This window comes from Polyodon spathula, chromosome 7 (assembly GCF_017654505.1).
Source record: "Polyodon spathula isolate WHYD16114869_AA chromosome 7, ASM1765450v1, whole genome shotgun sequence".
Classification (NCBI taxonomy): Eukaryota; Metazoa; Chordata; class Actinopteri; order Acipenseriformes; family Polyodontidae; genus Polyodon; species Polyodon spathula.
The window spans coordinates 23,976,667-24,001,439 of NC_054540.1; the positions used below are offsets into that span (position 1 = coordinate 23,976,667).

A 24,773-nucleotide genomic window follows, 5' to 3' on the forward strand; every position below is an offset into this window, starting at 1 on the left:
TAATCCACAATGTGTTTTTTTTTTTTTTTGTGACCACAAGGGTCTGGTTAGTATGCTGCAATCGGCACTATCTAGTTTAATTGTTGATCCCAATGATCTAAACTTTGTAAAATGCAATCGGGATTAGCAGTGGTACTGAAATTAGTCCAAGCAAGCGGGCCAAAATAATTTAATCCCACGTTGGGTTCCTCAAGTGGATTCAATTTGATATGGGGTCACCTTGATCACAGACCTGTCACACTGATTCAATATTGTTGATAACAGTGGTATGGCAGGTATCACTCCTGTTTGTCACATCTTCATATGACTAGACCACAATTAAAAAGGCACAATATTCTCCATTCCTGTTTTTTTTTTTTTTTTTTAATTTATTTTTTTTATTATACATTAATAGGAGTGGTGAAATTCACGACAAAAATAGTGACTAATTTGAGATCACCACACAGCACATACGCCTATAAAAACATTACAAAGTACTTATTAAACAGTGGTCATTCATTTCATTTAATCTGTTATGACCAACATTCCAGGTCAGCACAAAGAAAATGATTGAAACCAGATTAAACCTCATTTCTATAACAAACCAAAAAAAAAGCACAATGTACAAAATATGCACCTTTCAGTATTACAACTATACAAAGGTTGTTAAAACATTCCAGGTAAACACGTTACATTTAAGAAATAAATCTAGGAAGAAGTCGACAATCTAAAAAGAGTAAGTTTCAGAACTCATGTTAGCCATTAGAAAAAAATCGAAGATATTGTGAATTCTGACAGTTCATATTTAATGATACCATTACAGCTGCAGACCCTTATTTTGTATGGTTTATAAAAGCATGGTTTCTGGTCATTTTACATCCATGTAATATCCATTAAATGTGTTTGTGAATTTGAGTGTGCACAAGGCTTTTTGGCTTCGTACAGTAAAAAAGTGTTTCCACCCCACTGTAAAAGTAACTATACTTAATCTGTATATTCCAGTCTAATTTGAGTTGTGTTCAGTATTTTCACCAGTGCCTTTTAAACACCAAATGGTGCAACACAGTAAACCAAAGTTCCCCCAAAGGGGTTGGTAACCTTCATGCAAAGAGACAAGCAAAAGGTTCAAATGAAAGGTGTTTGGACCACCTACAGAAAAGCCCAATCTGTATCAATTGATAGTAGCTATAATGATAAAATGGATGCATCATTTTAATTTGGCAAACAGTTAGGAAACCATTACATATTATTCACAGGGCTTAGAACAAAGAAAGAAAAAAAAGGTTATTTGTGCCAAATCTGGAAAACTATAGGAGATAATGCCATGCAGAAGGATGGAAGCAGCAGTCTTTTCCACAATATCGGTGTAACCATGAAAAATGGCAAGGTTTTCAAGATTATTATTATTTTTTAAATCTGCTGGCTACTTAACCTTCAAGATATCTTTATTTGGGGCTATACCACTTCATAATTATGTTCACAAATGTTATTATCAGAGTGCTAAAGTGTACAACATTTGTGAAGATAATTCTGTAGTGCTATAGCCCCAAATAGATATAAATCTTGAAACCATTGCCATCCAAAGTGTTTGCACACAACACATCTATTTCAGATTCAGTGTAGTATACCCCGAATAGTATGGTGCAGCCTTTTATTAAACCTTGCCACTAAAATGGCCTACAATTACATCTGATTTTACTTGCATTACCTTCTGTCCCATCCATACACATGTTAGAATATCCTCCTATAGTACTATACATTTGATGAACTATAATGTGTAGTTTATCAGTATTTGAGCTTAAAGTTTTTTTTTTTTTTTTTTTTTTTTTTTTTTTTAAAAAGCAGTTTTCTTTCTGTATACCAAAATCAATAACAATTTTATGTCCTGTAAAGTAAGACTTGATCAAAACAGACCCTTGTGGCAACTTCAGCAAGCGACACAGTATAAAAAAAAATACAGAAAGCTCATTTAAAATAAAGTAAAACAGAAAGGGATTACTGCTATTGATACACCAATAAAATATACATTTAAGGAAAATGAAAAGGTTTCACAAAAGTACATGCACCAAATGCCCCAACAGAGACTGATCAGCTAACTGAAGAGCCAACACTTAAGGAATACTGGCACTTAGAAACAGTGGAAAGTAAAGCTTATTTTGTTTTCTAAAAAAAAAAAAAAAAAAAAAAAGGGGGGAAAAACACAAGCAAACCATCAATAGCAAAGAATTCATTAAACCAGATTAAGTAGATGTGCTAATAAAACCAAGTCTAATAATTTAGTGTAATGTACAAAAACAAAAGTATTACTTCTAGTTCAGTACATGTAAAGGTGGTTTATTTTTCTTGTTTAAAAGGGAAACATCTATTCACATGATTATACACTTTGTCTTTGACTTCTTTTTCTTCTTTTTGCCATCTTTGCTCATCTTCTCTTTGTGCTTTCGAATTTCTCGGACTAATGTGTAAAAGGCATCATCCACACCCTATAGATAATGAACAAAGGGGATATTTTTATTTATTTATTTATTTACACACACACAAAATTAGGCGTTTACTTCAAGTGCAAGTACAATTTTGGCATAAAGACCTTGCTAGATCTTCACTTACGCGATTTTTCAGATGTTCCGATTATAAATACAGTGGAGATTTTGGTGCAGTGGAGTGGAGCTTGCAAATAGTTTTTAGGTACATGACTTTTAAGGGGCTTTGCAGTTACTGTGTTTATGTAGACAGGTACACTACCAATGACATTTATTTCATTTGAAACATTTGTAAAAAAATAAATATCAAAATAGTCACACTGTCCTGTTGCATAGCTTTAGCAAGAGACCCACAGCTGTACAGCTCTGGCCAAAAGCTTTGCATCACCCTATATAATTAACTAATTTTGCCTCGGAGTCAAATAAAACCTGCCGAATAACGTTACGCTGACATATCAAATGACATGCCGCTTTGTAGCCTCCCATATACTTACTGTATACTGAAATACTGTACTACTGTTGCAGCTTTTGCAATATCACTTTGAAGTTTCTTTGATTACATGATGTTAAATTGTCAGTCTACATGTTCACAGGTTTTTTGTTTTGGTTTTTTGTTTTTTTTATTAAAATGTCAATCCTAAAATTCTAGGTGATGAAAAACTTTTGGCCACAATGTCAAATGTCACCAAGGGCTGCCAAGACAACTTTAGCCCACACATTTTCACAGGAATGAAAAAACAAAAACAAATAAAAAAAAACAAATAAATTATGCTGCAGGAAGGAAATCTCATGGTTTCAAGCTGGGATGTTCCTGCTAGTCTCTAGCACACAGAGCAATTCCCAACCCAGGTAATTTCTGAAGTAGCCTAGTAAGTCAGCTAACACACAAGCTATCTAACTGTGACTGTCTATCTCGGTGTGAATAAAAACAAGGAATCTGCTTCCCAAGAATATTCAGCAAAAAAAGGTACTTTAGGAGAGAGTTAAAAAGGGACCAAAAACAAAGTACACAGAAAGAGTACACGGAATTGCAAACACAAGTCAAAAAGGAAGTTAGAAAGGAGGAGAGAAATAGAAATGAACATTGCTAAGGGGGCTAAAACCAATTCCAAAATGTTTTTCCAATATTACAACAGCAAGAGAACATTCAAAGAGGAGGTTAAATATCTAAGAGATACAAATGGTAAAATCATAGATGAAGAAAAAAAAAAGCAAAATATATTAAATGATTACTTTTCACAAGTTTTTACAAAGGAGGATACGGACAACATGCCCCACATGTCATCCAGTTCCTATCCAGTTTTAAATAACTTTAGCATAACCGAAGCAGAAGTGTTAAAGGGACTAGGAGCTCTTAAAATAAACAAATCCCCTGGGCTGGATGAGATCCTCCCAATAGTACTCAAAGAAATGAAAGTAGTTATTTACAAACCGCTAACCAAACCAAGATCATGCGGCAGTCTCTTGACACGGGTTGTACCGACAGACTGGAAAATTGCAAACATAATACTGATCCACAAAAAGGGAAAACTGAACCAGGTAACTACAGACCAATAACTGACTTCTATTATATACAATTCTAGACCTGGTATTTGTTCTCACCATACCCCAATTTAATTGAACCAATTAATCCACCATCTGGGTCTTCATTTCTTAAGATGATTATCAGTAAATCCAGGAGTGGAATAGCTCTCAAAGACTGGAGTCATGTACCATGCTCTACACTGTAGCTGTTAATAATAAAGCAAACTAGTCAGTCTAAATCCCACAAACAATAATGGTAATGCTGGGTGTCTCTGGTTTAGCTTCTCAACCCCATCAAATCCCATCTTGAGAAACTTACCCCTTCACATTACAACACATTTTTTAAGCTTCACACAGCGAGGGGTCTTTTCTTCTTTGCTGAGCTTTTTCAACCGGTACTGTCGGATCTCCCGTACCAGAGTATAAAAGGCATCCTCCACTCTCTGCAGTGCAAAACACAACTCCCTGAATATTCCACAAATCACGGGGCACTTACCCAGGGACAGCATTTAGACTGACAATGTATTGAGATCCCCATTCCCAGCACCAACACAGCAGTCTCCCAGCCTTAACAATCTGGATGCATATTATGTGTGTTTAAGTATACATATTTTTTTGGTTTGTTTTATTTGCAGAAAATGGAAATACTATTTGAAAGTCTACTTGCAATGTATTTTGATCCATTAGGGGAGGCTGCTTAATGTAGCTGTCTTCATTTTTAATTTAAAAGTTTATATATATATATATATATATATATATATATATATATATATATATATATATATATATATATATATATATATATATACACACACACACACACACAGTCTAACTTCACTATAACGAACTTTTCTTACAACAAACCCCTTTAACGATCCAAGTAGCAAGAACTGTTTTTTCTCCCCCCAGTGGATTAACGATCACTTTTACAAAAATTCTACCCGGATAAAATCTCGGTAGTGGCTGACACTGAACTTTCTCTAGTGTGAATGTGTTATTCTCTCGGTGGAAACAAAGATTTTGGTTTTCTAATTTGAAGAGAAGGCTGATTCATAGATAACTTATTGTAGTGCACTGAGAAAGCACGAAAAAATATGTTTTTCAAGAGAAAGGGCACGTAATTAAAGTGTACTTTTTTTTCATTTCTTTTACCGTTTTCTTTTAAATATACAGTTTAAATGTTGATCAATGTGAAACTGTCATGAAATAACTAGTGTATACTGTATAAAGATGTTCAATTCAATTTGGGCATTTCTTCATTTTTGTGATACAGCAAATGGCCAAACCCTATTATAGTGAACAACCTGACATAACGAACATTTATCCAGGTCGCAGGGGAGTTTGTTATAATGAAGTTAGACTGTGTATATATATATATATATATATATATATATATATATATATATATATATATATATATATATACACACACACACACATATCTGCTGTGGGTACTCTTTCATCATCAGAACAAATAATGGTTAGAGTATACAGATATTTCATGCCTGGGATTGTACTTGTTTTTCAGTGTTGCAAATAATTTCAACAGATTTATGAATGTGCCTTTAATTTGAACTCAGCTACAGTATAAATCAGAGTGTCAGTGTCCCAAGCACCATAAATCAGGAGTTGTGATTTTAGCAATGCAGAGAGAGAGAAATTGCCACCACCACCACAGATCGTGCCCAGTAATACTGAAACAGGGCTGGAAATAACTAGCAACACAGAGCAGAAGTGAGCTGTATGAATCTGGCTACTCTGCTTCCCTATTTGAATAGCAGTAATGTGCTGTGCACGGCATGCCTGTCTAAACTCGAGTTTAAAGCAGACAGTACGATTAGTATCCTGAAAAAAACATTAGTGTTAAGACTAAAATGTACAGCTAGCACATCCTATTAAGTTATTTTAGGCTGTTAAACATTAATTAGAGACTTGTTATGCACTTTGTGCCAAACTGACTGATAAATGCAATAGATATATACTGCTACTGACACAGTTTCAGCATATTATTTTATTTATATATAATTTATATATAATCTCCAATGTTTTGATTCAAACACAGGCTCCCTTGAGAAAGATATGTACAACATATCGAAACGTTGGGCAGCTGGCTCTGAGCTAATATATATATATATATATATATATATATATATATATATATATATATCTATATATATAATATATATATATATATATATATATATTACACGTCTTATGTCTTAATTATTTTGCACACCAATAGGATTTATTGGGTTACGGATATTTAAATATAGCTCTGTGTGAAGAAACAGGTGCTCGTTTGCCATCTGATTAATTTTGATTTCTTGGCTTTTAAGCTTCTTCCACCAGCAGCCATGATGTCCATGATTGTTCTGCTCTGCATAAAAAAAATTAACAGGGTAATTTTCCCAATTCATTTGCAATGAAGTGATCAGTGAATTAAATTCATATGCAAATCTGCTAATCAAGAATCACTCTCCACAGTAGCTTTATGTTGCACTATATCTAATTTGAAAAGTGAAGGAATGACCCCGCTACAGAGTTCATTAGTGCACAACACTCTTACTTCCAGCCCTTGATTAAAAACAAGACATCATTTTGCACAGAACCAGAGTGGGAAGAATGAATGAATGAACAGATTTTCAATTATCAAGCTTAAAAACACACAAAATAACCCAAGGCATTCATTTCAATCACAGAATACACTGTACTTGTATTACAGCAGGAGAGGCTATACCAGAAAGATAAAGGGAAATTAAATGGCTTCCTTAATGTGGGGTCCATTAATAAATTAATTACAAAAAGAAATACATGCTATACATTACTGTCAGCTTACTACAGTGGCTTTTAAAACATGTTGTAGTATTTGTTATCATATTATTCCTGTTATGTAATAATTATCACTAAAGGTGTGTGTTTAGATGTATACATGTGTGTTAGTTATATTTTTGTATTAGAAGACTGATTGTATGTTATTTATAAACTGAATATAAAAGAACGCAACCTTAAGAGTGTAACACTGATATGGGTACTAATAAATTTTTTCAGATGAAATGAATGTCATTGCAGCCCGACATCAACAGTAAACAGCCTGTTCACTGCCAAACATATGATGAGATCAGTTCCAGGTTATAAATCATTCAAATCACAGCATTACCTTCAGGTTATAACACGCATTTATTCCAATAGTCGCTGAGTAACATTTATGATCATTGCGAGGACAGCGAATTGTGCTTTCCCCTACCTGTCTTGTCTTTGCTGATGTCTCTATGAAAGGAATTCCATAACTTCTAGCTAAGTCCTGAGCTTGCTTCGTATCCACCGTTCGGGATGGAAGATCACATTTGTTTCCTACCAAGACCATAGGGACATCTTCAGAGTCTTTCACTCGTTTTATCTGCTCCCTGTAGAGAAAAAAAAAAAAAAATACTGGATGAAGTATGAGGCTGTAATCAATTCTAGAGCTGACACTGGGATGCTCTGATTATTATTACATCATTATAGGGTCTCCTGAAAAAGTAAAGTCAGAAAAGTAATGTCCTCAATCCATAGCTGTATCTTTCATTATCTGCCTTTTCTGTGTATTTCATCATTGTGGTGTGTGTCTATATGTGCACATTTTGAGCTGTTACAACATGCTCAGCTGGTATGCTGGAAAATGCCATACTAATAATTGAGTCAAGGTCCTGTAATGACCTGAAACAAACTGCATGAACAGTTCTAAAGAGACGCACCAAACTACAATAGAGTATTTGACCAAAATAAGTGTGAAATACATAACTTTTCATACAGATTATTATTATTTTTTGTAATTTAAAAACAAAACTCCAATTCTGTACCTGTGTGTACAGACAAGACAATACTTGCCTTTTCAGCTCATTATTGGAATGGCTAAACAGAAAACCACAGTACTTTACATAAATGAAATGGCTTTTAAATCTTCCTGCTATTCAGGCCATGACATTTTATGAAAAAACACAAAAAAAATCTTAAATCATTTAGTTTTAAAAAAAAAAAAAAAAAAAAAAAAAAAAAAAGCCCTGGAATTTCACTGTTGATGAGTGTGTTAAGTTTCAGGCCTGCACTGGTTAAGAATCTTAATACTGTCCTTATATGTAATTATGATACAAAATGGACACTACAAACTGAAGTTAGCCATCGTGTTCAGCCCTATTGGCTTGCATTGGGTATACACAACCACTTGTGTACATTCTGGATTATATTCAAATACTGCTTCTCTTCTCGCCCTTACAATTGACATCAAAACAAAAAAGGCCTTTCTTTCTGGAATTTTCTGCCTACAGTTGCTCAAAATAAGTAGCAGTAATGACTTTTAAACTACAATGTGGAAAACACACAGGCACTGGTATGCAGTGAAAGCTTTTATAAATGTCGAAGTTAAAACATTTAACTAATAATAAACAACATGTGACCATCGCTGGGACAAATTGATCAATCTCTACCCCACCAGGATAAACCACAGCTGGATTTTACTGGAGCATTGTACAGCACAAGAGAATAACCCTGGACTGCATTGGTCAGTGTTTTCTTGGGAATATCTAAAAAAAATAGGCAGCTGATGAAACAGGGAGATTCCTCACTGCTGTAAACCATATGTAAACTCTTTAAAATATCAGCACTATAGATGTTCTTGTGGTCTATGTGGAATGAAAACAAAGATCTCTTTTAGGGCTACTGATCTTCTGCAATCATGGAATTAGGTACTTTGGGGATGGAATTTTGCATTGTTGCCTTTTTCTCCCTGCAACTCCAGTTTGCTGTCATTTGATTGATCATGCATGAGTCAATACTATTAAAAGATCATATTGCCAGTCAAACACAAAGCAAAAAAGACAGCAACCTATTGGCAAAGCACTGCATTCTTCTATGCTGAAAACTTAGATCTAAGCTACTGCGCTCAAGACAGGGCTTTCCCGAAGTAAGTTAAATTAATTGCATATTTCATTGCTAATTATAGCTTTATTAAAACAATGTTAAACCATGACAATTTACTTAAATTATATTATTAAAAACTTAGCAAATGTGAAGGTAGAATTAGCAAAGAAACAATTGGGAGGATTAATTATTCATTTACATATTTAAAATTACAACCGGGTGATACACAGCACTGAACCAGTACAAAGCAACGACTCAGTCAACACGCCTTTTTTCTCTGCATTTCTTATTTTTTCATGGTTAATGCCAGTAAAACAAACTTAATTTGTGGGGTACTGTAAATAGTCTTACTCTCACGTGACATTGCTGGACTGTTACTAAACTGTTTACTTTTAAATTGTTACTGTAATGCCATCAATAAGATAAAAAGACTGAACTACAGCATTAGTGGAAGACTATAAATATGATTCTCACAACAGTGCTGGACATTTGTTTTTTGAACTGTTGTAATACAATTAAATTATAATAAAATTAACAGTATTTAGTGGAAAATTTAACATGAAAGTGTGACACTGCAGCTTTCAAGTCAATACCATAACTTCTGACAGCTGAAGATTTCAGGTTTTGTCACCGTGTGGCATCACTAACCCAGTGGAAGTAATGTTCACGCATCTGCCATACTATATATCCAAAATGCCCTTTCTTTATACTTACCTATAGTGGTGTATATCTTCAAATGATTTAGTATTATTAATGGCAAAGACACAGAGAAAGCCCTCCCCTGTTCTCATATACTGGTCTCTCATTGCACTGTACTCCTCTTGACCTGCGGTGTCGAGAATGTCCAACAAACACGTCTCCCCATCGATTACTACTTGTTTTCTGTACGAGTCCTACGAGGGAGATGAAAGCATTGCAATGATCCAACGCAGGCTTTAGCTAAACAAAGCCGTATCTCAGTCAATATATAAAGCAAAAAGAGGGGAAAACAAAAGTGTGCCAATCAGCACTTATTTTAAATAATTAGTACTCCTATAAAAAGTCATTCACACCATTGTTATTGTTCAAAAGGGACTTCACAAAATAAAAACAAAACTATTTTATTTTGGCAGCGTTGCTCAGTTTTTCCCAAAAACTGAAAGAAGTGGTGGCTTACTTGAGATTTAAATCTGAATATTTTGATCAATTTTACCATGTTACTCTATGTATTATCAGGAAAACCTTACAGGGGTTGCAGGAACCTTGTCACTCAAAAAAAAGCACAGTAAAAAGGCCAGAACATTAAAGTAAAAAAAATAAATAAATAATAATTCAATTATTTTAACATGTAAACATGGCAGTACAATACAAAGTATGTAAACTGATTTGTCATATATACTATTTAAATCAGTCTTTTCACTAAGCCATTCATGTTTAAAAGCCAAAGGGTTTACTGGTCATTTCTCCTGCCAGTATAGTTTTGATACAGTGAAGACATGTACCTCTATTGTAGGGTCATATTCATCCACAAAATGATTCTGAATAAGCTGTATTGTCAGGGCACTCTTCCCAACGCCTCCAGCTCCAACCACCACAAGCTTATATTCTGTCATTTTCACCTGCAAGATACAAAAAACAAGATGCCTTTAAAAACAGAGAAATGCAGGATGGGGAACAGCAACTTCAATCCAATCAGCTCCTCTTGGACTCCATAGTTTCACAACACTGAGAAGCAATAAACATAGGTATTACACATCTTTAATGCTTTCCACATCAGAGAGCGCAAAGGCGACATGACCATGCATAATTTCAATCCCCACCCCACCCCATGTGACACAGGATCAAAATGGATGTCCTTACCAAAACAGTAAATGGGGTTAAAACAACAAATTAGTGCTTGACTTGTACTTCAAATTAAAATGATATTTTACTATACACTGTTTACGGTCAATGGATTTCAAAAAGTACAGCATTTTGAAGACTGATTAAACTACCTTAAAAAAAAAAAAAAAAAACAACATGTACTGTCTCATTTACAAGGGCGCAGGGTCTGTGTGTGCAGTATTTAACAGCTACATGTGAATGACACTTCTATCACGATAGTAAAAGGTTTTCTTTTTTTGACATACAAAATGACAGGGTGTTTAAAATGAAGACACTTTACTGCTATGGAAGAACACAATGAAATATGACTGGTGGGTGTACCACACATTGGGCAACAAAAAATTTAGCAGAATGCAGCATTTACAGTGGCAGTCAGTGCTTCAACTTGGCAATGAATGACTCGTCCAATGAGACAGCACAGTACCAACTGACTTCACAGAAACCCTGTACATTTATATAGGATGAGCATACAGAGATTCCGGGAAGGGAAATAAGGTCTCCCATTGCATAGCGGTTTGATCACTTATACCAGGTTTCACTGGAAGTTTACTGGTTTAATATGATTACATTTAAAGCAGCATCAGGATACGGTGGTGGTTAAACTCAAGCTACAAAATATCCATGTCCAAAAGAAACAAAACCCTGATTCACACAGGACTAAAAATTACTGACAAATCGATGAAATTGTCCTGTGCGAACCGTCCGTTTATTTTTAGCCCAGATAATTCAGGAGGCCCTCCGATTTTGTTTCAGTACATTGGGACTTCTGTAAAATTTAAAACTCTGGCGTCCTGTGTCTTTTTAGTCCCATACGAATCGACCATGCCAATGTTGTTAGAATGAACAGTATTTCCAGGGTATTCGTCTCAAAGCAATACCAGCCTTTAGTTTAAACCATAATATAATATTAAAACTGGCATGATCTGCCCAAAGATTTTACAGTTCAGTAAAATGCAACAATTGGGCATAGCCAAATTGGGGACCGACAAAAATACAAATCATAAATTGGCGAATCTTAAATCGGATGCTTTGAACAGTGCATTTGAATATATTTATGATAGATGAAATGGTAGCCGTACTAATCCAGAGATGATAAACAAAGAGAAGCCAATGTGTCACCTTTTATTGGAATAACTAAATAATAATTTACAAGCTTTGAGGTCTTGAAAGCTTGTGAATAAAATGGTTTAGTTAGTCCAATAAAATATATCACATCTCCTTCTCTTTGTCTAAGATATTTATGCAAATACTCAAAAACACAAAATGGTTATTCTAGCCTATGGAAAAAAAGGTACAACGAAATTAGTTATTTACACCCGGTTCATGGTTTACGAATCCTACACAAACATGCCTTCTCGCCACAACATCGCATTTCATTTTTAAATTTACCAACTACTAATCCACATCTGGGAAGTTAATAGACATCCTCTGCTTTTGTCCACCACCACCCAACCTATCTTTCTTTTTTGGTAATACCAAAAAAGAAAAATAGTCAGGCCTGTGTTGTTAATAAATCTGCTCGCCTGTGTGGCGTGTCAACACCCACTGCTCTGTGTCTGTTTCATGGGTGACCCACGTATGTATCATGGCTACGTTACAGGCTGTCTATAAGCAAAATCAGTCAGACTCAATCAGGTTCCATCTGTGTGCATAAAAGCGCTTTGGTCAGGCCCTGCTTTTCAGTAAGACATTTAATAAAAAGGAAAAGGCAGGAGGCTAGGGGGTCAGCAATTCATCTATTAATAACTTGCTTTGACTGATGCCAGCAGTAAAACAGGAGCATGGGTTTGGCAGCATGAGCTCATTAAAGTTTATGTGACAAGCATGTAATTGCAATGAACACAATTCTGGAATGCCCCTAAAGCAGTGTAATAATACAGCAATGATCACATCACATGAAAGCAGTGGAATAGTACAGCAATGATCACACCACATGATTAAGATTAGTTTAGTGTTTCTACCTGAACAGACACTAGATGCTACACCTTTGAGTCTGTGTTTACCCTGTCCCTGTCCCTTTTTGTTGGCAAATGAACTTGTTCCACTTGTCTAAGAGGTCATGAACATATACAATCATGGTAAATAAAAGGTATGTAACAGTAAATAAAGGGTTATTCAGGGTGTTTGGATGTTTACTCTTTTGGGTTTCTAATTTTTACCTGTGAAATTTTCACCAGATTCTAGAGCAAAGGGTAAAAAAAAGCAGTGCAGCCGATATGTTATTCACTTTTGCAGACATCAATAAACTTCTAAAAACACAGGAACATCTAAATTCCAGAGTTCCTGTGTGCACTGCTCTCAAATGGACTGCATTTCAATAGGAACATTCTGTTATTACAGCTCCTCCTTGTGAATCAAACTGTCCTTTACACGGTTTTAGTAAAATTAGCCTTTTGTTGTTGGTTTTATTGCATCAGTAAAATACAGCAGATAATGTGAGCTGCTGAAATCAATCACCTTTAAGCTACCTTGATGACATATGGTAAGTGACAATACCACAGATGTAGTAAGTGGTAGAGAGTAACTTGATAACTAAATACTGTATTACAGTAAACAATGCATATCCCACTGCACCAGAAAATCATTTGTTCACTTGCCTCAGATGACAAAAAAAAAAGAAAAAATTTCAGTGAACTCCTGACGAGGACTTCTTCATTGTAAAGCACAATACCTCACTCACAGGTATTATGAAGACAGAGATTACCAGTAATATGGTTTCTTCGTAGAATGATGAGCTCCACACACAGAGTGAACTCCCAGTCTCCATGTTGCTTGTGTCAGGAGAAAAGCCCATCTCTTTCCCAGAGATCCTTTATAGAATCCTTTTTTGGCACAAAGTAATGTCCCTCCTCTATAAAGCCTCCCTTTCATGGAGTATCTATGTCCAAATTTCCAAACCAACTACTCAAAGTGAAAACTAAGAAAAGGGGGAAGGAGGGTGGGATATAGGTGTGTGGAGTTCATCATTCTAGAAGAAACCGTAATCATCTTCTTACCTTGTATGAGGAACTCTACACACAGTGAACCCTACCATAGTAAGTAGAAAAGGGGTGGTAGTTTAGATAGTGGTGTCTAAAGCCATAGATAATATGGAGTGAGCAAAAGCTGGCTGAGAAGAAGACACATTTAAGTTCTGTGTTTTGTAAAGGTCTCCGAGGGGGCCCACGTGGCTGCATTGTAAATGTCCTGAAATGGGACAGCTTTTAAATATGCCCATGAGTACCTACCCCTCTCACAGAGTGTGTTTTTACCGGTCCAGGAACCGGTTTCTTGTCCAGGTTATAACAAAATTAAATGCAAAATGTAATCCACCTGGAGATTGTCTGTTTGGAGACAGGTTTACCTTGATTTTGTGAATTGAAAGCTACATAGTGCTGTCCTGATGATTTTTTGTTGATGGTTCTATGAATGTAGAAAGTAAGTGCTGTCTGCCCTCAGATTTTGATTTATGCGGTTTTGAGAAAAAAAATCAGGAAGAGTTATGATTTGATCTAAATGGAGTTGTGTTACCACTTTTGGCAGAAACTGTGTATTAGGTATGCAGACAATCCTGTCCCTGAAGATCTGGAAATAGGGTGTATCAATGACCAGTGCCTATATTTCACTTACCCTTCTTGCTGATGTTATTGCTACCAAGAATGCAAATTTTCCAAGCAAGGAATTTTTGGTCACATGTTGCCATGAGTTTATTCAGTACTAGACTGAGGTTCCACTGTGGAAGGACATGTTTCCTTGGGGGCCTTAGGTGGTTAAACCCCCTGAGGAATCTGGACACCGCAGGGTGAGAACCTACTGGGTGATTCTCCTATCCAGTTAAATTGCTCGATATTGTAACGAAGTGCACTTTGATGGAGGAGAGTGCAAGACCTTTATGGAATAGGTAGCACATGTAGGATAAAAATGTTTTCTGCCATTTACCTGTATAGGCTCAAAGTAGATTTTTTTTTTTTTTTTTTTTTAAGCCAGTAGATGTAGGTTACCTGTTCAGATAGCCCCTGATCTAATAACTGACGCCATTCAATTTTCAAGCAGCTAGTTGTAAGCATGCTGGTTTGCCGTGCAGCATCCTCCCTCATCCGAGAGGGAAGATCACGGGTCATTCATAAGTGTATTGGCCCAGTTTCTGCAAGCTCTACTATTTCCGAGAACCAGAATATCTTCGCCCCGCAGGGAGCTACTAGGATGAGACTGACCCAGTCTCTTTTCACCTTTCTGAGCACAGCTGGAATCAGTAGCAGAGGAGGATATGCATACATTGAACTGGTTGACCATGAGATGGGCAGACTGTCTACTGCCATGGCTGCTTCTTGTTAGAACCTGGAGCAGAACAGTGGCAGTTGGGTATTTTCTGCTGTGGTGAATAGGTCTACCTGTAGCAACCCCGCTCTACTCAGATGGCCGAAAAAAACAAAAAACAGGAGGTGGAGCTGAGCAATACGCATAGTCCAAATACCAGATACAACAACGACATAAAACAAGATAGCTGCTTCCGCATCCAGCACTCAAAGAAAATGACATTTGCCAAGCTTTTTGTTATGATATTGTAATAAAATAATGACTTAGATAGCATTATTGTGGAGTTTGGTGATAAAATGAGTGATCAGGTGAGGATTTGTCAGGATGCATTACTACGAGATGTGAGAAATACAGCAAACAAGGAGTGAGGCAGTACTGAATGTCCTGTTGACATGCAGTGCATTTTAAACCTGTTCTACTGTGAATAAAATTACCTTTAAAACGGCATGTGTAAAATAAATAGCTTGTGTGAAAATAAATTGGATCTAACACACCTGACAGGTGCTGAATAAATGGACGGCAAAGGGTTAACAGTTAAAAGTATACAGATGTCAAGTACAATGTGTATTTTTGAATGTCAAAGCTATGGTCATAAAATATTTTGTAGTCTCCTAGCCTGGTCAAGGTTTGTCTCTGCAGTTCTACGAATACACTATTTGCTATGGTGGATTTATTTGTAGGTATAGTGCAATAAGAAAAAACTACATTTTATCTTATTTTACTATTTTTAATTATTCTTCAATTACGTTATGTATTTTTGTAAATAAACTACATTTTACATTACAATTTTTACATTCACAAACAAATGCACTGTCCGTCTTAGATAGATATAATAGATGTAATAAGCAAGTTAGTTTCAGTATTAGTTAACGGTACAGATATTTTTTTTGCAATTTCAACATGTTACCTCGCATTTTTTATGGTTCGAACGTGAAGGCACCAAAGTATACTATCCCAAAGAATGATGACAGTGAGTGTGAGGATCTTCGGTGATGATGATATTATTGCAGACCCTACCTAGCAAGCGCAGGCAGATGACACACAGTGAGGATGAGACAGAGCAACCCCCTACAAAAGTATCAAGAGGCAGTGATATGTACAACAGTACTACAATGTAATCACGTTTATTCTGGTAGTGCAGTTACGTGTTACCTAAAACAAACATATCTAATTAGGCAGTGGTGATCACCCTGAGCCCTCTGCGATGGATGAGATAGAGCAGTCCCCGAGAAAACTACCAAGTAATAATATGTACAGCAGTGCAATAATGTTTGTACAATATATCTGCTTCAGCCGTGGCAACAACCCGAATCCATCACAGTAACACTAAAACACTACCACCCGAGGAAAGACTAACATTATTTTACTACCTCTTGAGGGTGTAGACCTTCCACAGCAGACACAGAGGATGGGAAAAGGCTCAACTCGAGATGGGTAAAAGATAACATTCCGCTTTTTACACACACAGAACCTACATTTGACACACCTCACAGTATTAAAACTCCTGCTGAATATTTTGTGTCTCTGTTTACTGCTGAAATGATCGATCAGACAAGTCTATATGTCATGCAAAATAACATATTTTCGACTTGTTTTACAAATCATGAAGAAATCGGACATTTCATTGGAATTGTTTTGTACATGGGTGTGGCTTGTCTGCCATGGTTGCAGATGTAATGTCTAGCAATCGTTTTTGCTGGCTGTGGCGTCATGTTCACTTTAATGACAATGACTTGCAAGCAGAAAGCATTGATCGCTTCCACAAGGTTAGACCCTTGTTCAGCATGTTTCGAGAAAGATACTTGACAATTCCAGCCACCCACAGGCAACAGATGAGCTAATGGTTGCGTATAAGGGCACACAGGCCGGTAATCCATGACAGTATATCCAAAATAAGCCTGACAAGTGGTATTTCAAGCTTTTTTGTTGTGTGAGCTCCGCTGGAATTATCCATGATGTTCTGTTGTACCAGGGACAGGGAACATTTGAACAATCCAATCTGACTGGTGCTGAATCAAAGATGATAAATAGGTGCTAAGGGGTCATATCATTGTGCAAAATAATTAAAAATCCTCAGTTACCAAAATTCTGTGATATATGCTGACAATTTCTTTACTGGTCTTGACCGTGTTAATTCTTTTTTAGCTGAAATGAAGAACAACTACGCAGGCACTGTGAGGGAAAACAGAATGGGTGGGTCAGCCGTCCTTGAGTCAAAGATAATAGCTAAAACCCACCATGGCCATGTGGATTATAAAAGCAGTGACGGCACAATTGCTGTCAAATGGCATGGCAAGTGTGTCTCCTTCCTTAGCAAGGCTGCAATCCCATGTCAACTCTTCAAAGATACAGTAAGGAGGAGAAGAAAAAAGTCCCTACTGACTGCCCAGCTGTGGTTTCCCTGTACAATGCTAATATGGGTGGGGTAGGCCTAAGCAATATGCTGACACTGTACAAGACCCCAATGAAGGCCAAAAGATTGTATTTGCCTTTCTTTGGGTATGTGCTAGATCTAGCAGTTTTTAACAGCTGGCAGACATACAGACGTAACTGTGGACTTTTTAGAGAAGGCAGTCCCTCAAAGATTTCCACCTCAGCATTAGTGATGTTTACGCAAGTCAGTAAAGAAACCTGGCTGTCCATCGCCTGTGAATGTAGGGAACCAGCGAGCCCCTAGATCTGCAAGACCTACCACTGAGACAAGGTATGATGGCTTTGAACATTTCCTAGCGTTTGAGCCTGTTAGGAGGATATGCAAGTTGTTCCCTACCAAGGTACAAAATTACTAGAGGTGCAGCAAATGCTTGGATGGTCAGTTGGCTCTTTGTCTGCCCTCAGAATGAAACTGTTTTCTTTCATACCATACAAAGTAACAATGCATAATCTTAGAAATGTATGTAAAATGAACTGACTTTAAAATGTATAGAAAGGAGTATATTGTCATGAATTAGTTATCGCATTTTTTTTCATTGTTATATTCCTTTAACCTCTCAATCGGTAATGACTTATTCCATGTTCAAGCAAGTTATTCCATGTTATAAACTGGGACATTTTAATGTGTCACTGTTCGTACTTGATTTTATGCCTCAAAACAAAACAAAAAAAGTTCTCCACTCATTTTATTGAAAACAAAACTATAGCCTATAGATTTATGGTTCAAGGTTTAATGTACAAAGTTATTGTACATACAAGTTAAATATTGTTTGTACTGCAAAGCACTATTGTATGCATATGTGTTTAAATAGCCCCCTGGATTAAATATTTTGGCACAGAAAGTGTTGTGTTCTCTTTTATTGCTAGTTTACACAATTAAAACTATACCTCCAACTTGAGGTTTGTAACCCTTTCTGAGCGAGGGGGCACATTTGGCACCTACTTTTTTTTCTTCATTTTTTTTGCAAAATGTAAAATCGAGATATGCAATCTACCTTATTTTCATCAGTCTTTCATAAAATGCTAGAAAATTCTAGCAAGTCAGATTTTATGTATGCCCTATAAAGGGATAATGGATCTCTGGGAAAGGCTTTTCTCCTGACCGAAGCGACATGGAGACTGGGACTTTACTCTGGGTGTGGAGTTCACCATACGAGGTAAGAATCAATATTATTGCAGCATGCTTACCAAAGCTTACTCTTACAGGTTTTTTTGCATTTAATACACGCACCCTGTAATACCTATTTGTAGATAGCTAAACACCCCTGGAAGCAGTATTTTTTTTATTTATTAATTTTTTTATACAGTTGTACACAAGCAAATGTGTCTATTTGTGGGCAGCTGTGTACAGTCCAGCATTGAAACCAAGATAGCTCGGCTACAGAAAGGACATGAACATTTTATTTTTTTCATTTCATCAGTGGCACTCTAAGAATTTACAAGCACATCATAATATAATATAGCACAGATTAGATGTACATCATTCGAAAAAACAAAGTTTGTCCTCCTAAAAATGAAATACAGCTAGAAATAAGCAGACTGCTTGAAGGATAAAATATGAAAAAGGTACCACAGAAAATCGAAACTAGTTTAACCAAAACGTAACTGTGACACATGCAGGTACATAGACAGACACCTCCTCATATCCTCGGACTCTGACACATTCAGCAGCTTGTGTTACTGAACATCTTAACCATCAGTAGTGGATAACATGCTTTCTAAATACAGTAAAGAAACTGCAACATTCATGTATGGGACATGCATCCCCAGTAGGGAGTTATTTGGTTACACTAGTGTTTATATAATGTGTAACCTAATTCCATTAGCATATTATAACACAAACATAAAATGGTAAAGTTAACCTATTATGGAAACACAAAATAATGCTCCTTAACAACTACACATACAGTATACATTAGGATAGTAAATACAAATTGGTACAAGTTGTCCCTTTATACTGTGGAACTGGTTATAAGGCATAATATAAAAAGAAAAGGTTCCCTGGTTACCGAGCTATAAAACGGGTTCATACTGCTTTTAGAGACATATGTAATAAGTAAAAGTAATCTACTTAATACTGTGGTGCTTGAATGGGACAGTGTTTTGCATTCCAAATATTCAAACATTCTCCCGACTGGGACTTCACTCCCAACGCAATACTGTAAAATTAGTTGACTGGGCCTCACTGTTTGATTGAAGTCTAGAGAACCTTAGCACCCGACTATTAAAATACAGCAGCTTGCTGCACATAAATGAAATACCATGACTAACAATTCAGCTATAAAAATTAAGTGTAGCGTGCACAGGGGAAGGCAGTTGGTGGGTGACGTAATCATATACAAAGACACAACCCCGATATACGCTCCTTGCAAAAGAACCGGCTCTTTTGTACAGCGGTCAGTACAAGAGGTCCCGCCCTCTGCCTGTGTGTGGATTGCCTCGCCTTGTGTGATGCGCCTGCCTGCAGGAACCGAGAACGCTACAAAAGCATTCTTAACAATTAAGGGATAAAAAATGTAGATTGAAGTCTGCCTCTTCTTTATATGTAGAACAGCCTTGTGCAATCAAGGTTTTAAAATCATGTTTGTGTATACATGGAGAAAACGTAGTTGGAGATAAACAAAGAATCCTGTCCCTGACACAAACCTGCAACATATAAAAGTTGCATACCTACATTATCACCATTCTAGACAAGACTGTCAATCTGTCGTGTCCCACCTGCAAATGCTCCCGGCCTACACGTCATTGGCGTTATAGTTCTCTTTGTGTTAAGTGTTCTATTTTAAGTGTCTATTTTATAGAATCATTTTCTCCTACATAATAATAATAATACAACAATAATCAATGTAATCTTAACAAAACAAATTAAACATGCCAGAATTCTGCCCAACAAAACCACTATGTTACTGGTTATTCAAACTATATTTTAAAACTGCTTACAACGCTGTCTGAGAATATACACTTGGTCACTTGTAAATAAAATCTACCGTTTCAATTAGAACAAAACACTAGCAAACCTAACGTGTCGCATCACCTAGAATTTTAGCAATGAGACAAATATATCCATAAAGAAATAACAGACACACTATATAGACGATTGTTATTTTATGTATCATCACGTATTCAAATAAACTACAAAATGATATCGCAAGTGTACCGGAAGCAATAAAAGTACAATATTTCATGTTAGATTTCGAAACTGTATATGGAAAACTACAAAGCAGCATGTAATTATCTTAACGTAACATTATTCAGCCGTTTTAATTTGGAAATAAAGCAAAACTCTGTAATTCTATATTTGTTTGACCATAGCTGTATTCTAGCCTGCAGACTACAAACCTCAATTTCGCTATATACCGGTATGTTCCTCCTATAGTATCAAGGACATTTAACATAACGTCACAGTGTCAACAATACATCAAACATGACAGAAAAAAAGTCACAAAAATGTAAACATCATGGCAAGTGGCTGTAACTTTCGATAAATCCCCGATTCCTCCAACCAGATATTTGAAAAGTTTTTTTTTTGTTTGTTTGTTTTTTATAATTGTTTTGTTTTTTTTTAAAACTTCTTTTTTTTTGTCTGGTGCATTTCAAGCAATATCCTCCTATTTTCAGAAATATAAATAATACATATATAATACATTCGCCCAAACTACAGTTTCACTTGTAAAAATACTACTACCTGCCTTGCAAGATAATGGCCTTTAAGTGTCAAATACACTAGTAAAGTCCACATAGATAGAAGGCCAATTTAGGATCCTTCTACTCATATCCCATTAGGAGTGCACGGTAAAATGATAATAAGAAAATACATTTCGATTGGAAAATTAGCCACTTCATTCAAAGCGCACAGCGTTTTAAATACCAGCTGTATTTTTTAAAATATCGAGTAGTAGCACAATCTCACATACACACCGCATAGACCTGCATTGCAGAGCCACCGAGAAACAAACTCCATGGGCGTTGTGTTTTTTTTTTTTTTTTTTTTTTTTAACTCGATCGTAGTACATAAAAATAATACATATTACAAAACATATTTCAATTGCAATATAATCCGGCTGGTATAGTAAGCATAGTTCTTGCAGTCACAGTGTGCGTGCATTCAAATTAAATCCCCTTTTGTAGTTTTGTTTTACCTTTTGCTTATGGAATCCACGTCCAAAAATTGTCACAAACAAGCCTGTTTAAGTTGTTACAGAAAGTCTTTCAGTAAATACATCCACATCCTTAGAACACAGCTGCCCTTCTAAATCACAGTATAGTCCCGGTTTGTTGTATATTACAATGCAGTAATTCGCAGGTTCTGTTATCAATTAAACTTTGTTGATCCTTGCTCGGCCTGATCACTGCAAGGCTGATGTATGGCCCTCAAAAAAACAAACTGGGCGGATACTGCATATCGGAAAGCTAACTTGAAACACTTACCCAGAAAGCAACGTAGGAAAAATCTGGGGAAATCCAGTTTGCTTGCCTTCCCCCCGCTTCCTCGTCAGTGTATTTTCAAAAATGTGTTTCTGAAACGCCTAGAGTGATTTAGGACCTGGAAGTGTTAAAAAATAAATAAACAAACGAGGTTATGATTATAACTGAAACCTCAGAGAGAAAGAGCACGTACAATGCTTTGCTGTAGCACAAAGGAGCAGTGGGCGTCACACTAGCGACTACCTACCTAATTGAGGAATGCGTACTAAAAATAGACCATCAAATGACATATATTTGGCTGCTGAACTGTTAAAACGACATGTCTCTGGCAGTAAGAAAATAATAATAATAAACGAATAACTAATAGTGAGGTCTAAACCTCCGCTGTATACCCTGCCCTCGTCACTGCTTGAGTTAACTCCTTAGTAAGATCACCGTGTAAATTAATACAAAGCATATGGTGTTTCAAATTAGTTATGTGTCTACCTGGGGTACCAAGCTTTATTAAGAACTCATTAAAACCTTATAATGCTATGTTCATTTCATGTATAACATAACAGCACAACCTTTCCAAGACTTCAGTCTATCTAAACAGCTTAGGCGCTACACACAGCCTTAAATAGGCTCTATAAATACTCGAAATATTTTTAACCCGACGTCACTGACGAGCAAGTGTCCGATTGGCGCTTCCCTGTCAGTTACGATAAATTTCACAAGGTATGATGACGTTCATCGTGACAGCCTGATTATAACCTAGGATTCCGTCTTGTGGCGTGTTTGTTGAAGGAACCTGTGTGATAGTTTAGTAATATAATAAATGTTACCAAAGCGCAGCCTTTCCACGAACTGCGTTTATTGCATTATTTATTATTGCATTTGTCTGTAGACAGTCACAGTCACATACAACAATAAAATCAAATAAATAAAGACTAATACGAATGCAACTTGTAGGTGCATGAAATCTGCCTTAACAAGCTTGAGTCCACGTTATTTCCCTTTCCACTTTATTGAAATATTATAATAAACCTAATAACAATACTGACAAACTGTGTCCACCCATTCAAAGGTAGCATCAAATACTTTTTGGATTTGTTTTGTTTAGTTTGATAATCATCCCTTCCTATTGTAATGTTCTTCCTGGGTTGAGAGATTATGTCAGTGCAGTATATTTACTGGAACAAGTGTCTGTCTTTAGTTTCATTAGAATTTTTTTTTTGTTTGTTTTTTGATGAAGACGTTTCCAATCATCTGCTGTATATTCCATGCTGAGTTTGTGTTAGAACCTTCCACTGTGCTATACTGTGATAAGTTTTAAGCGTCATATCTGTTCTAAAACATATTACTTAACTGGCTAGTATACACAGGGACAGCATTCTTTAGAGAATGCAGAATGGAAATACAATTTAGCTTTACATTTATTTTTGCTGTGCTTGGAGTTTAAAGTAGTCAATGTCAACAGTGAAATTATTGTGTACGTATCAGTGGCTCCTGAGGGAAATTTTTAACATAATGTTTTATTTTCTTAACACACCACTATGCCAATCATTTTCTTCTGCATTCCTAAAAGTTTAACATTTTCAAAAGTTGAAACGTATGCCAACCCCCCACATGGCTGCTTTTATAAACAGAAAACAGACATGAATTTAAATGTGTACATTTTAACATATGCTTGAGAACTCAATTAAACTAAACTCAATTAAACAAGAATTGATGCTTCTGTGATTTTGGCATTAGTACTATCACAATAGATTAGCATTAGTATTGGAGAGGAGAGGAACAGATGTTTATAATTTAAATAATTTACGAAAGGCATGCTTTGTAACAAGATGTCCGTGGAACACAGAATTCAATTTCTTCTTGGTATGTTACTGAAACGATACTTGAGTTGATGTCCCTCAACAGAACCTCATACAAATTAGTTCACCCAAAGGAAGAATGGTTTCTGGTAGAACTGTTACGTCAAAGAAAGCCAAATATTATTTTTATAGAGAAATTTGAACTGAGCAAACATAATCCAGAGAATCTTAAATATAATACATTATTGACCGGTAAAATATATACTGGGACATATGTGTGCTGGCATTACAGGAGTTTAAACCAAGTCTAATGTAGTCTACAGCACAAAACACTTTTTTAAATTAATGAATAAGTGCCAGTTCTTCCATATTATCAGTAATTCACAAATTCCAACTGCCAATTACTTGTCTAGTTTACCCAAGCTTGTACTTGGCATGTTTATTTTAAAAATAAAAACTTGGCTGGTTTCACACACTTAATTAGCACTAATCTTGATCTACCTAATTTTACTCGAAGGTAACCCACTACTTTTGTTGTTCAGTGTCTGTGTTAATCCATCTGGTGTCATGTATTGTCTGTCTTATTAATATCACTAAGAAACTAGGGTGCCTAAAACTACCAATAACAGCAGTGTGCACACACAAATGATAATGCTCATACTACAGAAATGTATTGTATGCTCATACAATAACATGTATAAAAACAATATGTAAGCTAAAAGCTTGCATACATAAAATAATATAATCCAAAGAAGTCCATAATAGAGCATGTTGATAAATTAAATCCAGTTGTATTAAGAACTGCATCAGGAACTACATAGTGTTATTTTATCAAGGTGTTTACAGGCAAAATTAAATGAAACTCCAAGAGTTAGTTTGCTTTTCATCCAAATAACGACCTTAAGTTTAAGTTAACTAATTGATTGAAGCATTGTCAACGGGGCACACTCTATCATGTCTGTGTTTTTATCAACGGAAACAGTATACTCAACTGGCTTTAGAGACACATTTTCTGTTTTAAGACCATAGAATCAAATGAATTAAAAGCTTGCATTTCAACAGTGCCTCACATTTGTTATTG

General features: G+C 36.0%; 1 protein-coding gene across 5 annotated transcripts; it reads right to left on the minus strand.

Moving 5' to 3' along the window:
- Positions 1–339: 339 nt before the first annotated feature.
- Positions 340–22,464, minus strand: LOC121318385 (GTPase KRas). Of its 5 annotated transcripts, none has more exons than XM_041254981.1 (7): positions 21,611–21,881; positions 10,361–10,477; positions 9,594–9,772; positions 7,228–7,387; positions 4,311–4,426; position 2,848; positions 340–2,462 (listed from the first exon to the last, which is right to left on the minus strand). In XM_041254981.1, the coding sequence occupies exons 2-7, from the start codon at positions 10,469–10,471 to the stop codon at positions 2,346–2,348; spliced, it is 684 nt and encodes a 227-aa protein (XP_041110915.1). In that variant the 5' UTR covers positions 10,472–10,477; positions 21,611–21,881; the 3' UTR covers positions 340–2,345. The 5 variants fall into 5 exon arrangements, with proteins under 5 accessions (XP_041110915.1, XP_041110913.1, XP_041110911.1 ...); XM_041254977.1 differs by lacking the exons at position 2,848; positions 21,611–21,881 and adding exons at positions 21,900–22,014; positions 22,144–22,464 and having other exon boundaries at positions 2,393–2,462; positions 4,303–4,426; XM_041254978.1 differs by lacking the exons at position 2,848; positions 21,611–21,881 and adding an exon at positions 21,900–22,103 and having other exon boundaries at positions 2,393–2,462; positions 4,303–4,426.
- Positions 22,465–24,773: the final 2,309 nt, after the last annotated feature.